This window comes from Cnephaeus nilssonii (assembly GCF_951640355.1).
Source record: "Cnephaeus nilssonii genome assembly, chromosome: 5".
Classification (NCBI taxonomy): domain Eukaryota; kingdom Metazoa; phylum Chordata; class Mammalia; order Chiroptera; family Vespertilionidae; genus Cnephaeus; species Cnephaeus nilssonii.
Genome location: NC_137076.1, coordinates 25,706,996 through 25,721,473, shown reverse-complemented (window position 1 = coordinate 25,721,473; position 14,478 = coordinate 25,706,996). Strand labels below are relative to the sequence as shown.

Here is a 14,478-nt window from a genome sequence, read left to right as displayed (position 1 = left end):
ACGGGACAACGCCCAACCAATGGAAGAGACTGAAAAGATAAATGAATTCATCACGTGGTCTGGGATTTTCTTCTGCGATAAAGGTCGGTAATGGGACAATTGGTGAAATCTGATAAAGGTTTGTAGATTTCCTGATTTTGGTAATTTTACTGAGATTAGGAGAATGCCTTATTCTTAGGAAACAAAGTATTTAGGTGGATAGATGGATGATAGATGATAAATAGATAAACAGATAGATTTAGGTAGATGGATGGGTGGACGGGTGGACAGGCAGACAGATGGGAGCCTGGATGCTAAGAAGTAGGCATCTGTCCTTCTTACCCAGACCAATTTCCTCTGAAACTCTTTTATATGAGAAATCCATTTCTTTCCCCCCACTTCCCGCAAGCCCGAGAGTCCATTTATTTGATGAACGTGGATGAAGTTTCCAGCCAGGGGTCAGGCATGCATTTCTCTTTCTTAAATTACTAATATTTTGTTTTCTATTTGCAGCGGAGCCTAATCTTTCTTTAAATTGTTATATTTTTAAAGTGTATTTTTATTGATTTAGAGAGGAAGGGAGAGGGAGAGAGAGAAATATAAATGATGAGAATCATTGATTGGCTGCCTCCTGCACGCCCCACACTAGAGATCGAACCTGCAACCCGGGCATGTGCCCTGACCAGGAATCGAACCGTGACCTTCTGGTTCATAGGTCAAGCCTCAACCAGTGAGCCATGCCGGCCAGGCACTGAGCTTAATCTTGCTATCATTATTAAAAGAAATATTCCAAAATTATGATGTGACATGTGGGAGATACCATGTCATTCATAACAATGATATGGTGAGACTCAGGAGTTTTTGTTGAATTGGTGGTATAATGCCAAGAGAGTTCAGCTGCCCTGAGGCTGCAGAAACCAGAGGTGCACATGGCAATCATGGCTATTTACATTTAAATTAAAGTTAAAATTTAGTCCCTGCATCGCACTAGCCAAATTTCAAGTGCTAAATAGCTCACAAGTGGGCAGGGCGAATATGGCATAGTTCCATCAATGCAAGAAATTCTATTGAGATTATGGAGTCTGGAACCTTCTTAGACTATGGTTCCAAGATGATGCCTAAAGGTGTTTGGTGAAAAACAGGCGTTGCTGGGGTCACTTCAGACCTATTCAAATCAGAATCTGTCACTGCAACGCCTAAGAACCTGCATGTTAACAGGTTCTTCCAGATGATTCTGATGCTTCCTAATATCCAACAGGCATTAGGGGGAAGGGAGGTGAAAGTCATCTTGCCTCCCTCAAGGTTGGTCCCTCCCATTCTAGGCTCCAAGATTTGAGAGATCAGTAACGTGGATCTTCAGGATACTGAGGAGGATCAGATGCGATTGCCATTTTCAATCAAGGACTGCCTGGGTTCAAATCCCGGCACTTCCACTCACATGCTACATGAGCTTGGGCAGTTCACTTGCTCTCTCTGTGCCTCAGTTTCCTTAACCTGTTAGAGTGCTGATGGGAGTACCACTTACTGAAATGACCATCATTTGCTTTTGCTTTCATTTATTTCACAAACATTTGTTGAGAACCTACTGTGTGCTCGTCACTGTTCTGGGACCAAACGGTGAAGACAGACACCAACTCCTGCTGTCATAGAACTAGCATTCTAAAGGGGAGATGAAAAATAGACAGGATGAAGCAAAATGTGTTCCATGTTGAAAGAGTAGCAAGAGAGGCAGATAGGAAAAGAAACGAGCCCTAGCTGGTTTGGCTCAGTGAATAGAGCATCGGCCTGCAGACTGAAGGGTACCGGCTTCGATTCTGTTCAAGGGCACATATCAGGGTTGCAGGCTCAATCCCCAGTAGGGGTGTGCAGGAGGCAGCCAATCAGTGATTCTCTCTCATCATTGATGTTTCTATTTCTCTCTCTCCCTCTCCCTTCCACTCTGAAATCAATAAAAATATATTTAAAAAAGAAACTCATGTATGGCGAGGGTAGAGGCCTCACCCAGGGTATATTTGAATATAGATTTGAAGGAGAGAAGAGTCATAAGGATGTCTGGGGGATAATCATTCCAGACAGAGGGAACAGTAGGTGCAAAGGCCCTGTGGTGGGGAGCCAAGTGCTGCTTAACATGCTAGACACCGTGGTGAAGAAGACAGATGCAATCCTTACATCAGGGTTCTCATATTTTAGTGGGGGAAGACAGGTAAATTGTTATATAAAATACTGCCAGGTGATGGGCTAGATGGGAAGGGAGGTGGTCAGGGCAGGCTTCTACAAGGAGGTGGCATTTGAGCAAAGGCCTGAAGGAGGTGTTATTTGAGCAAAGGCCTGATGGTGGAAGCATGTAAGTATTTGGGGGAAATTTATTGATTCTTGCCTGGCCTATGCCTCTTCCCTCCAAACTCAACTAGGCCTCAGGTTTGCAGAGGTTGTCTCTGTACTAGTGGCGGGAGGGGAATTCCCATGGGGGTGCAGGCCTTCGGCCTCTGGCTGCTGCCTGCCTCACTCCTCCCTCACTGACCACCCTAGTATTGGTGCTGGCGTTGCTGGGCGAGGCTTCAGCTTGGGCTCTGTGTTCCCAAAGTGCTGCTCTTCAAAGGAGCCACTGAGCCCTGTGCCTCTGGGCAAAGGAGTGGGGTGTCACCCTGGAGCTGAGCTAGGTACCCACTGTGTTCCATCTGGGCTTCTCCTGGTCCCATGCATGGCAAAGAAGGGGGTTGAGGATCCTTTCTCTGGCCCAGTATTAGAGCTGGCAGGATCTCAAGTCAGCCCACCTGTGTTCGAATCCAGACAGGTGCTGCTCCAACATGCTGTGTGACCCTGAGCAGATCACGTCACTTCTCTAAACCCACAGCTCCATAAAAGGAGTCCTGCTGAGGAATCACGTCTATGTGCCTGGAAAGTGCTTAGTCAGCCGTTTCTCTGGGGAATACTGCTCTCTGGAGGACCCTGTGGGCCACTGGGCCCCAAGATAATGCCCCAGGGAGAGGCAAGTACTTGGGTTGGAGAAAGGGGTCCCCACCAGGCCCCAGACCCTTCTGTAAGGAAAAGAGGAAGCCCTGGACAACTGTCCTGGGGAAATGCCAGCGTTGACCCTGTTTTCTCAGCCACTGCAGCCCTGGTCTGGGACACAAAATGGGAAGACTGGCAAAGGGTAGTGGGTTGCCTGGGCAGCAGCCACCCTCCCTCATCCCATCCACCCCCAGCCACGGAGTGATAATGGGGGAACTCCCACCGTAAACCTGAAAAGACAAACAGGCATCGGAAAGAGAAATTGAACCGTTTATTGGCCTGGGCCTGGTCTCAGACATGGGGCGTGGGGGCATCTGGGGAGCTGAATAAGGGGAGGCAAGCCCCCGTCTGGCTCCTTGCCCCCCAAAAGACCCTCCCAACCTTTGCATTCACAAGAAATCATTTTGAGGCATGAGGTTTCCTTCCCCAGGTGAGCTGCAGCCCAGCTCTCAAGTGGGGGAATGAGCCAGCGATTACGAAGGGGTCTGTGTGGGGCCGGACCCCTCTTTGGCAGCTTCAACACAGACATAAGGAGACAGAATAGCATTCACTCCGGGGAAACATGGGCAAAGGTCGCAGACATCACACACGCACACACAAAGACACGCACAGACACCGAGAGACACATAAATATGTTTGTACCGCAATGATCCTTCTACCTATCCACAGGATTTAGCAAAGTCCTTCTGGAGCAGGTTGGGGGAGAGCCCTCACAAATGTCCTCGGCACCCCCACTCCCTGCTCCATTCACTACAACTTGAAAGGAGGCACAGTGGACTCAAGCTGCCCTGCCTTAGGAGAGCTGGGACTTCAGCTGGGGCTGGAGGTGGGAGTAGCCTGGGGGTGGTTGTTTTGGGGGGGAGGTGGAAGGGTCCTGGGCTAACAGATCCCCCAGAACTTTCTCAAGTTCCATGCTGAGCCCTCCTCAGCTCCCCAGACAGGTTTTTCCAGCCCTTGGTGATTTCTCTGTGCCTCAAATAGTACAACTGGCCAATGAGGTCTGAAAATGGGGTTCAGCCCCTTCCCCCCCAAATCCGTGGTTTCCTGGCATCTCGTGGAGTAAGAGGAAAGGGAAGAAGTGGCCAGCTGATGACATTTGGGGAAGCTGTGGATTTGGGCTTGGGGAACTATTAGCTGGGGCTGCCCAGACAGTAAGGGTGGAGGCCTCTAGCCCCTGGGGCACTGGTTCCAGGGACGGGGCCTGAGGTTGCCGGAAGGTGGCAAGGTGGAGGGTCAGACAGTCGTGAAATGAAATCCTTTGTACCACGTTGTAAATTGCTCCTGCCCTGAGTTCCTCTTGAGTGCCTGCCTGCTGTTCCCAGGCCTTTTGCAGGAAACCTCAGACCTCCCCTGAGCCAGTTCTGAAGGGGTCACGCCAGTCACCGCCCTGGCCTCCAGGCCCCTGCTGCAGCTCTTTCTCCCAGCAGGTCAGTGCCTCCGCTGGCCTTCCCAGGTATGAGATATTTTCAATATCACCCAGGTCTGTGGCGTGGGCCACCTTGCTTGGCAGCCCCACATCTGTCTGAGGTCACGTGGCACCTCTCCATGGAGCCTCTGCCATGGCCTGGCTGTCAGCCCACACGTCCCTCAAACCACTGTGTTGCCCTCCAGAATCGTAGGCGACGTGGGCATGTGGGTGCCCCTCTCCAGTGAGCTAGAGCTACGGAGGGGCAGGAGGCGGTGATGTGGGGTCCCATCCCGCCGTCCTTGCACCCCCGCCACCTTCTGGCAGCACTGCAGGGGCCGCAGTACCTCCTGCCGCAGGTCCCGGCTACGCCACGTGTAGATGACAGGGTTGAGCAGCGAGTTGAGGGTGGCAAAAGCAAAAAAGTAGTGGGCCTTGTAGAGGATAGGGCAGGAGCGCACGGGACAGGCGTAGTCCAGGAGGAGGATGCTGAAGGCAGGCAGCCAGCAAACGATGAAGACCCCTAGCACGATGGTGACCGTCTTGAGAAGGGCCAGCGTCTGTGGGACAGCCACCTCGGCATGACTGGAGCGGACCACGCAGTAGATGCGGACATACAGAACTACGATGGCCGACAGGATGACAGAGAAGATGGTCACCACACAGAGTACGTAGTCTTTGGTGTAGAGCGGCAGAACGGTGGAACAGCTCTCGAGGTGACCCAGGCAGTTCCAACCAAGGATGGGCAGGCCCCCAAGAACCAGCGAGATGAGCCATGAGGCCCCAATAAGCAGCAGCATGCGGCAGCTCTTGTCGCTGCCGTAGACCTTGACCTTGGCAATGGCCACATGCCGCTCAATGGCGATGGCCAGGAGGCTGAAGACAGAGGCAGAGAGTGTGATGAAAGCTGAGCCCTCACGGGCAAACCACTGCACAGGTGTCAGGTGCAGGGTGACAGAGCCCGAGAGCAAGGTATTGGCTATGAAGGCCACGCCCGCCAGCAGGTCCGAGGCAGCCAGGTTGCCCAGGAACAGGTACATGGCTGAGTGGAACTTGCTGTTGCGGGCGACGGCGATGAGCACCAGCAGGTTCTCTACCACGATGGCACAGCACAGGATGATGATGAGGACCAAGGCCACCTGGCGGGAGAGTGTCTGCGGGACGTCAAGCGTCTCCTTGGTGTAGTTATAGTGCTCCAGGACCTTGCTGGGGTTGAGGTACTCCGAGTACAGGCTGCCCATGGTGGGGCTCAGTGGCCAGCCGAGGCCATGGAGCTGTCAGAGCTGCAGAGAGAAGAGACAGACAGACGGGTCAGGGTCGTGGATGCTGCCTGGGCTCTGACTTTGGACGTCGAGGGGTTGAGTCCCAGGGCCAGCACTCCTCCCTGAGTGGCCAACACGAAGTCAAAATGATCGTGATCCCTGCTTCACCGATGGGGAAACCCAGAGACGTCAACTCACTTTCCCAAAGTCTCCAAGTTAGTAAGTGGCAGAGCCAGAGAGACCGGCTCCAACGCGTCGATAGCCTCCAGGCCAGTGGTCGGCAAACTCATTAGTCAGCAGAGCCAAATATCCACAGTACAACGATTGAAATTTCTTTTGAGAGCCACATTTTTTCACCTTAAACTTCTTCTAACGCCACTTCTTCAAAATAGACTCGCCCAGGCCGTGGTATTTTGTGGAAGAGCCACACTCAAGGGGCCAAAGAGCCGCGTGCGGCTCACGAGCCGCGGTTTGCCGACCACGGATCTAGGCTACACTGTCTCTCAGAAGCTCCCCCAAATGGCATGAAGGACACAAAGTGGACTTCCTTCCAGAAGCCTTGCCCGCCTGCCCAGAGGTGGGGCTGTGGGCAGGAACCGGAGGGCTTGCCCCTTTTCTCAAATACGCTGGAGCCTTGGGCCTCGTGCCACCTGCTGACCTGGGTCAGAGAGATGCTTGGTGCCGACAGCACCAGGCCCTGCTCATTACCACCCACTGCCCTCGATTTCGGGCTGGGCGTAAGCCTGAGGCTATGGGTGCTCCCAAAATAAGGTCTTGAGGAGAAACCAGGTTGGCCCTGAGGTCCCAGCATCCCAGAGGTCATGTCATCCCAGAGGACACAGGCCTGGAAGACAACCTAGTGTCCACGCCACACCCCCTCTGACATGCTGTGGGATCTCGGGCAAGTCAATCGGCACGCAGCCTCAACGTCCTCATCTGCGCCACGGGGAGAAGAAAGCCCACTTCACCGGGTGACAGAAAAATCCTGTTGAACGCTGCACGAGGTAGCCTTCGCACATAACCAGCGCGGAATAAGTATGATTAGCTCCCTTCTTGCCGCCACACTCTGCTTGGGACTAGATGCCCTCCACCCAATCTTTTGGGAGGGGATGCTGACTGAGCCAGCCAAGCAAGATTCCCAACAGCCTGTTCTCATCAGCACCATCTAGCCCTGCCCTTGGACAGAGAGGGTCCAGAGGGATAGGCAGGGCGCTGGCACCCCCTCCCAGGCAGGATGAAATCCAGATGTGAGGCCCCTACAACAAACAGGGTGGAGTCCTGGTTCCCCAGTCACATCCGCTGTGGGGAAGGCTGGGAGGGGGTGATGGGATGGGGGAGACACCGGAGACCAGTCTGGGAGGTCCTGGCTGGGAGGATGGGGCAGCTGTGCTGAAGTCATGTGAGAGGTGAGGGGGCGTGCAGCCCCGCGGGGAGGGGGGGCGGTATTTGTTTCCATGAAGGCCTGAGTCACCCCCTCTCAAGGAAAACCAATCCATGGGGGAGGGGGCGGGAAGAGGTGCAGAGAGAGAGAGGATGCAAGGCCGACACCATGGCCGCCCTCCAGCTTGGGAGGGAGGTGTCTCAGAGGAGCGGTGGTGCCGTCTGCCTCTCCTGAGGGGAACCATTTGCTAAGTGGGGATGGGGGATGGGGCACAGGAAGAGCCCTCCCCGGATCCCTGGAAGCACGTCTGCCAAGGCCTGGCAGGGACCACACGTGCATCAGGAACCGCCTCCCAGAAAAGGCTGGTTAGGCCGGTTCCTAGTGAGCCCGGGAGTGATGGGGGACTTCCGGGGTCGCTCGGCTATCTCCGTCACCGTCACCGGTGCCCCCTCGGGGAGGTGGCCCGGACCTTGGCCTGACAGAGAAGCAGCTGCTCCCTTTGGGCGAAGGGACATCCGTCCTAGTTTGGGAACAGAGAAGGGCTTGTGTGCATCCCCGGGGCTGCTGCCCTGCCCAGATCGCCACACAGAGGCCCCTTGTTCCTGCACAGGACAGCGCCTCTGGCGCCCCGATGCCCTCTGCCCGCCGCCGCAGAGGGCCAGAAGCAGGCTTGGCCCTACCAGACCCACGGTCGGGCCAGAAACAGCCTGCACCCTGATTGGCTTATTTTCAATTCCAAGGTGTTGAGCTATTCGCTTATTGGCCTGAGCTTTCCACCTTCGGCATCTGATTGGCCCGGTTTGGGAGCGCTCAGCAGCTACCACCTCGGAACTGGTTCTTTCCTGGAGGCTGGAACTCACTTCTTTCCGAGGAGAATTAAAACTGTGTGAATGTCCCTGGGGAGCGTTTGAACTGTAGTCTGACCGCCGGGTCATCCTAACCAGACATCCCCAGGCCGCCCTGGCCTACTGGGACCCTCCTGGAGTTCAAAACTGAGAATCAAAAACCCATCACCGGCCTGGGAAGCACCCTTGCTAGTGGGGCCAGAAGCGCAGGGCGTGTCCTGTGGCTGCCCCCTCCTTCCCTGAAGTGGGGCCACCACCCTCTCCAGTCAGGCAGCCAAGAGAAAGATTTATGGCCACTTCCTGGAGAAATAAGACATGGGTTCAGCCCTAGCCGGTTTGGCTCAGTGGATAGAGTGTCGGCCTGCGGACTAAAGGGTCCCAGGTTCAATTCCAGCCAAGGGCACGTGCCTGGGTTGCGAGCTCGGTCCCCAGTGGGGGCATGCAGGAGGCAGCCGATCAATGATTCTCTCTCATCATTGATGTTTCTCTCTCTCTCTCCCTTCCTCTCTGAAATCAATAAAAATATACGTTTAAAATAATAAATAAAAAAGAAATGGATTCAGCCCTCGAATCCCAGGAACTGACCAAAAAGTCTATCTTTTCCCTGGGAGGGAAGACCAGGGCACTGCACCCTCATTTTCTGCAGCCCCAGGAGGCTTGTAGGCATCCTCAGGAGGGGTGGCTCTCCTAGTAAGAGAAGGGGAAACTGAGGCCCACACCACGTCATCTTCCCAGCTGGAGTTGTGCTAAGTAGTAAGGTAGGTAGATGCTTTCCAGAAAGAGAAGCCAGCCCCAGGCTGGGGCTAGCAGATGCATGCCTTGCCTGCTCCTCCTCCCTGTGTCGGCTCCCAGGCCTGGCTACACACCGGGCCTGGCTCCGCTCACCTTTACCAAGGCAACCCTGACTCCCTCCCAGAGGCTCAGTAAGAGGTCACTGGGCTCGAAATCAGGGAATGTCCAGGCCTGAAATGGAGCAAGAAGGACAAGTGGGAACGAGAGACAGGGTTGGGAAGGGCAGGGAAGAGACACAGACAAAGACTGTTCAGGGGGTGATTGGGAGGGAGGAAGGCAGGAGGAAGCTCAGTGCTTCCAGGAGCCCCTCCCCCAAGTTCCATTGAGGCAGGCCCTGGGGTTCAGTTCCCAATGGTCACTCACTGATTCCCATGCCTCTTGCCTAGGGCAGCGCCCCCCCCACCCCCCTTTCTTTTGGTTTCTCTTCAGCTGTCAGGTCCCTCCTGCACTGCCATTCTCCATACGGCCGCCAGGGGAGCTCCAATATGTCCCTCCAAATTCTTCCATTGGCTCCCCATGGCCCCAAAGGGCCTGGCCCCTGCCCAGTTAGCTTCCTCCCACTCTCCCCCAGAGCCATTCCACTCCAACCACACTGGCCTCCTACAGGCCAACCCCAGCGCCTAGCCTTTGCCACCTGACATGCCCTTCCTCCAAACCCCTGAGTCGTCTTCGTTCCCCCAGGGGTCTCCTCATCTTTCCAATTTCAGTTTTAAGGTCACTTGCTCCGACCCCTGGTCTGTTATAGCCACTGTCCCCTCGGAGCATCTTGCTTTGTTATCTTCGCGGCCCTGACCAATTTTGAAAAGCATGATTTCTAGTTTTCTGTCTGGCTTCCACGGTAGAATGTGCCAGCAACCAAGTCCATTTGCAGCCCCTTTCGATTGCTACCTAGCACACACAAGGTGCTCAGAAAACATGTAGGACGGGTGATGGATGGATGGATGAATGGATGAATGAATGAACGAACCAACAAACCAACCAACCAACGAAAAACAAATGAGGCCCCAGTGGGCCAGGGAGCGTGGAGGCTCCAGCCCCAAACAGCAAAGGAGGCGGGAGACGCCCCTGGTCTGCTGGCAGTCCTCCCGCCTAGGCGAAGCCCAGATGCCCAGAAAACGGCGACAGGACCCGCCCCCGCCCTTGGGCCACAGTCTCAGCCTCCTTATCTGGCGGTGGAATGTACGGTATCCACACTCCAGGCTGCTGGGCCGCACCTCCTTTCTCTTTCGCCACACACACGCACGGTATCTCCACATCTACAAGTGGGGTTGGGGGGCTCCTCTCCGTCCCGCCAGGTGCCCTGCCTCAATATTCCCAGAAGACATGGGGGGGGGGGTGGTTACCAACCTCAGCTGCACCGCAAGTGCCACACCGGTGTCACGCCACAGGGGACACTGTGGGCTCAGCGAGTGGCGTCTGGAGCATCTGTCTAGAACACAGTTTGGGGAGGGGGTGGAAATCCCCGGGTGAGTCAGTTCGTGCCGGAGGAGGGGGCGAGGTTCTGAAGCTCTGCTGGGCCTGGGACCCAGCGGGGCCCAGGCCACGCGCGCCTGCACCCACGCCCCATCTCGGGGCCCCAGGAAGAAGAAGAGGCGCCGGAGCCACCCAGTCACGTTCCCTTCTCGTCCAGAACAAAGCCAGGTCCCCGCGGGGGATCTGAAGACTACTCGAGGAAACTGAGGCAGAGAGCCAGATGTGCGGATGGGCCGACTGCCCTCTCTTCAGGGGCCCCGCCCCTTGGCTTGGAAGCTCCGCGGCGCGCAGCACCTTTTGCTCAACCGGAGTTAGCCAAGAGGGGCGCCCTACCCACCTCCTACGCACTCCCCAAACTCCCCGGCACGCTGTCCTGCCTCCCAGTCTCCGGCCAAAAGGGCTTGGATTCCGCCTTCTCGGAGCCAACTTCCTGCCGCTGGGTAAGCGCAGTCAGGGGTTCGCGGTCGAGCCCGTGGGAGCCGCCTGGAGTCGTGGGGAGGGCGCACGCCGACCACTCCTCAGTGCAGCAGGAGCCCGGCGACGCGTGCGCGCCCCCGACCCCGGCCAGGCCCCCCCGCCCCCCACCAAGGCTCGGATCCCGCGACCCGAGAGGACCGAGCCCGCCTTTTATTCTTCCCCCTGGCCACGCATGCTCACCTGGCTAGGCGGACCGGGTCCCTGCCCTGGCCCGAGGGGCTTTGGCATCAGCGTTCCCGGGACGGCCTCGGCTGGGGCTGGGGCTGCCCGCCGGGCTCGGCTGCGTCCCGGGCTGGGGATAGACGAAGAGGGGGGCGGGGAGAGGCGGCGCCTTGCCCCCCCCCCCACTCGCCCCGCCCTCCTCTCCTCCCCTTTCGGGAGGCTGCAGAAATGAATTCCAGATGTGGTCGGCCGGGCCCGGCGCGCGCGAGGGCCGGCGGGGGTGGTGCGCCCGTCCCTTTGTCCGCGCCCCCCAGCCCCGCCTCGGCCCTGCCCCTCCCAGGCCCTCCCGTGAGAACCGACTGGAGCTTGACGTCACTCGGCCCCGTGACTTTATGTCCCTCCTGGCCAGGTGGCCTGAACCTGAAACAGCTGTCTCCAAGTACAGATTTATTCTGGCCCATCCCTGGGACGCTGGAATTGGAGGAGAGCACGGGATCCCCTTTACTCAACAAGGAGCCATAAAGCACCTACTGTGTGTCAACGCAGCAATTAGGCATCAAGGCCTATTGTGTGTTCATTTAAAAAACAGTCAAGTTCCTACCCTGTGCCACGCACTGTCCCAAATACAGAACTCATTTTTGCCTTGATAGGATCCCAGAATTCCGCGCTGCCTCCTATCCCCAAGTCGCAACCCACAGCCTAACCTGCCTTGGTCCGTGGCTGCCCCGCCCTCGCTGCCAGGTCCAAGTTGTATCCTGCCTTCCAACTTGGGGCCCATCCTGTGTCTGGTTCTTGAGTTTCCCCCTCTTTTCCTCATTCAGCCTGCACTAGTTGTGAACACGCATAAATAATCTGCTTATGTGTTTATTTACCAAATACACTAAACATCTGGTTTGTGCCAGACACTATCCTAAAGGATAGAGACGAATCAGGCAAAACGCCCTGTCCCCCGTGGGGCTGACATTCTACCTGACGTGTACAGAATATCCAGAATATTGCAAGAAGAAACGTAAATGTCCTGGGGGAGGAGGCCGTTCACCCTATGAATCCTTTGTACCTTTTGGCTGTTGTAACGTGCACATTACTGTAACATGTTTAAATATTCCAACAATAAATGAATTAAAAATTAAGCCTGCTTGCCCAGCTGGTGTGGCTCAGTTGGTTGAGCATTGACCTATGCACCAAGAAGTTGCCGGTTAGATTCCCTGTCAAGGCACATGCCCTGGGTTTCAGGCTCGATCCCCAGTAGAGGGCGTGCTGGCGGCAGCCAACTGTTTCTCTTGTATGTTTCTCTCTCTCCCTTCCTCTCTCTAAAAAATACATTAAGAAAACATAATTTTTAAAAATTAAGATTGATACCCAGACAGTGCAATAAAAAGAAGGGAGAGGGTAGGTGCTTCAAAACAAACAAACAATAACATTATGAAAAAGGATATCTACACTCCCAGGTTTATGGCAGCATTATTCACAATAGCCAAGACATGGAAACAACCGAAGTGTCCCTCAGTGGATGACTGGATAAAGAAAATGTGAGCCCTAGCCGGTTTGGTTCAGTGAATAGAGCATTGGCCTGCAGACCAAAGGGTCCCAGGTTCGATTCTGGTCAAGGGCATTTACCTTGGTTGCAGGCTCCTCCCCAGCCCTAGTCGGGGGCTCATGTAGGAGGCAACAAATCGGTGTGTTTCTCTTACATCGATGTATCTCTCAGTCCTTCCCTCTCTCTTCCATTCTCCCTAAAAATCAATGGAAAAATATCCTCAGGTGAGGATTAACAACAACAAAACAAAACAAAACAAAAAAAAGGAAAAAAGAAATGTAATATATATATTTCCATATATAATTTTCCACTTATAATTTCATATATATAAAATATATATAATGGGATATAGGGAATCCTGTCATTTGCAACAACATGAGTGGACCTTGAGGGCATTATGCTAAGTGAAAAAAAATCACAGATAAAGACAAATAGTGCATGGTATCACTTATATATGGAATCTAAAAAAAGAAAGTCAAACTCATAGAAACAGAGAATAGGAAAGTGGCTGCCAGGGCCTGGGGTGAGGGAAATGGGGAGCGGTTGGTAAAAGGGTACAAACTTTCAGCAATAACATGAAATAAGGTCTGAGAATCGAATGTGAAACATGGTGACTATAGTTGATAATACTGTATGATACTGAAATTTGCTGAGAGTAGAACTTAAATGTTCACACACACACACACAACACCTCACAAAAACAGATAAATAAGTGAGGTGATGGATGTATTAATTAAGTCAATGGGAGAACTCTTTCAGAATGTATACGTATATCAAATCACTATAATGTGTGCTTTAAATACCTTATCATTTTTTATGTCAATAAGGCTGAAATTAATCAAACAAAAAAATAAACTGCTTGATACCTTCATAAAGGGTATTGATAAGCAAAATGATGAAAAAGGAAATTAAAATGGGCCCATTAAGCCCTAGCCGGTTTGGCTCGGTGGATAGAGCATCAGCCTGCAGACTGAAGGGTCCCAGGTTCGATTTCGGTCAAGGGCACATACCTGGGTTGCAGGCTCAGTCCCCAGTAGGGGGCGTGCAGGAGGCAGCTCATCAATGATTCTCTCTCATCATTGGTGCTTCTACCTCTCTCTCCCTCTCCCTTCCTCTCTGAAATCAATAAAAAAATATTTTTAAAAAATAGATCCATTAATGCCTATTAGAGAATTAAAATGGAGTAGTCTTGTTTGTACTGAGTGAAATTGTCTTCAACATGTTAACTTGAAAAAAGCACAATGTAGACCAGCTTGCATTGTTTGCCTGAACTTCTGGGTGTATTTATAAGGGTTGTATAAATACACACACATTTGCCTGTGTATGGCTCACAGACCATCTCTGGGAGAAGGCACAAGACACCCGTCACAGCGGTTAACCTCAGGGAGGGGAACTGAGCAGGGGGCAGGAGGACAGGTGAGAGGGTGTCAAACTTTTCATCCTGTGCCCTGTAATACTGTTTGCAATTATTAGTTCCTATTACCAATTCAAAAAATTTACAAAGACATAAAAATTTAAATAAAAGGTAACAAATCACCAGACCTTTAGTTGTAAAATCATTCCTGTAATAATAATCATCAATATAAACATACAAAACACTGTTAATAAAGATATCAATATTATTATTCAACTTATCAATATTAACAAATTTCTATTAAGAATAAACATGTTGCCTGGCCGACGTGTCTCAGCGGTTGAACATTGACCTATGAACCAAGAGGTCACGGTTCGATTCCCAGTCAGGGCACATGCCCGGGTTGCAGGCTTGATCCCCAGTGGGGGGCATGCAGGAGGCAACCAATCAATTATTCTCTTTCATCATTGATGTTTCTATCTCTCTCTCCCTCTCCTTTCCTCTCTGAAATCAATAAAAACATATTTTTATAATATAAGTGTAAGTTCTTTTTAAAAAAATATTTATTGTTGTAAGTATTACATATGTCCCCCATTTCCCCCCATTGACCCCTTCTAGCCTGCCCCCACCCCACGCCTTAACCACCCTATTGTCTGTGCTCATGGGTTATGCATATATGCATACAAGTTCTTGGTTGATCTATTCCCACCCACCCAATAAAAACATATTTTTAAACAATTTTTAAAAAAGAATAAACATTTTGCCCTGGCCAGTTTTCTCAGTGGTTAGAGCACCAGCC

The 14,478-nt window shown here is 52.9% G+C and overlaps 1 protein-coding gene across 2 annotated transcripts; it reads right to left on the bottom strand.

Moving 5' to 3' along the window:
- Positions 1–3,240: 3,240 nt before the first annotated feature.
- S1PR2 (sphingosine-1-phosphate receptor 2) lies at positions 3,241–11,040 on the bottom strand. Of its 2 annotated transcripts, none has more exons than XM_079772889.1 (2): positions 10,807–11,040; positions 3,241–5,679 (listed from the first exon to the last, which is right to left on the bottom strand). In XM_079772889.1, the coding sequence occupies exon 2, from the start codon at positions 5,635–5,637 to the stop codon at positions 4,579–4,581; it is 1,059 nt and encodes a 352-aa protein (XP_079629015.1). In that variant the 5' UTR covers positions 5,638–5,679; positions 10,807–11,040; the 3' UTR covers positions 3,241–4,578. The 2 variants fall into 2 exon arrangements, with proteins under 2 accessions (XP_079629015.1, XP_079629016.1); XM_079772890.1 differs by lacking the exon at positions 10,807–11,040 and adding an exon at positions 10,487–10,748.
- Between the last annotated feature and the right edge of the window lie 3,438 nt (positions 11,041–14,478).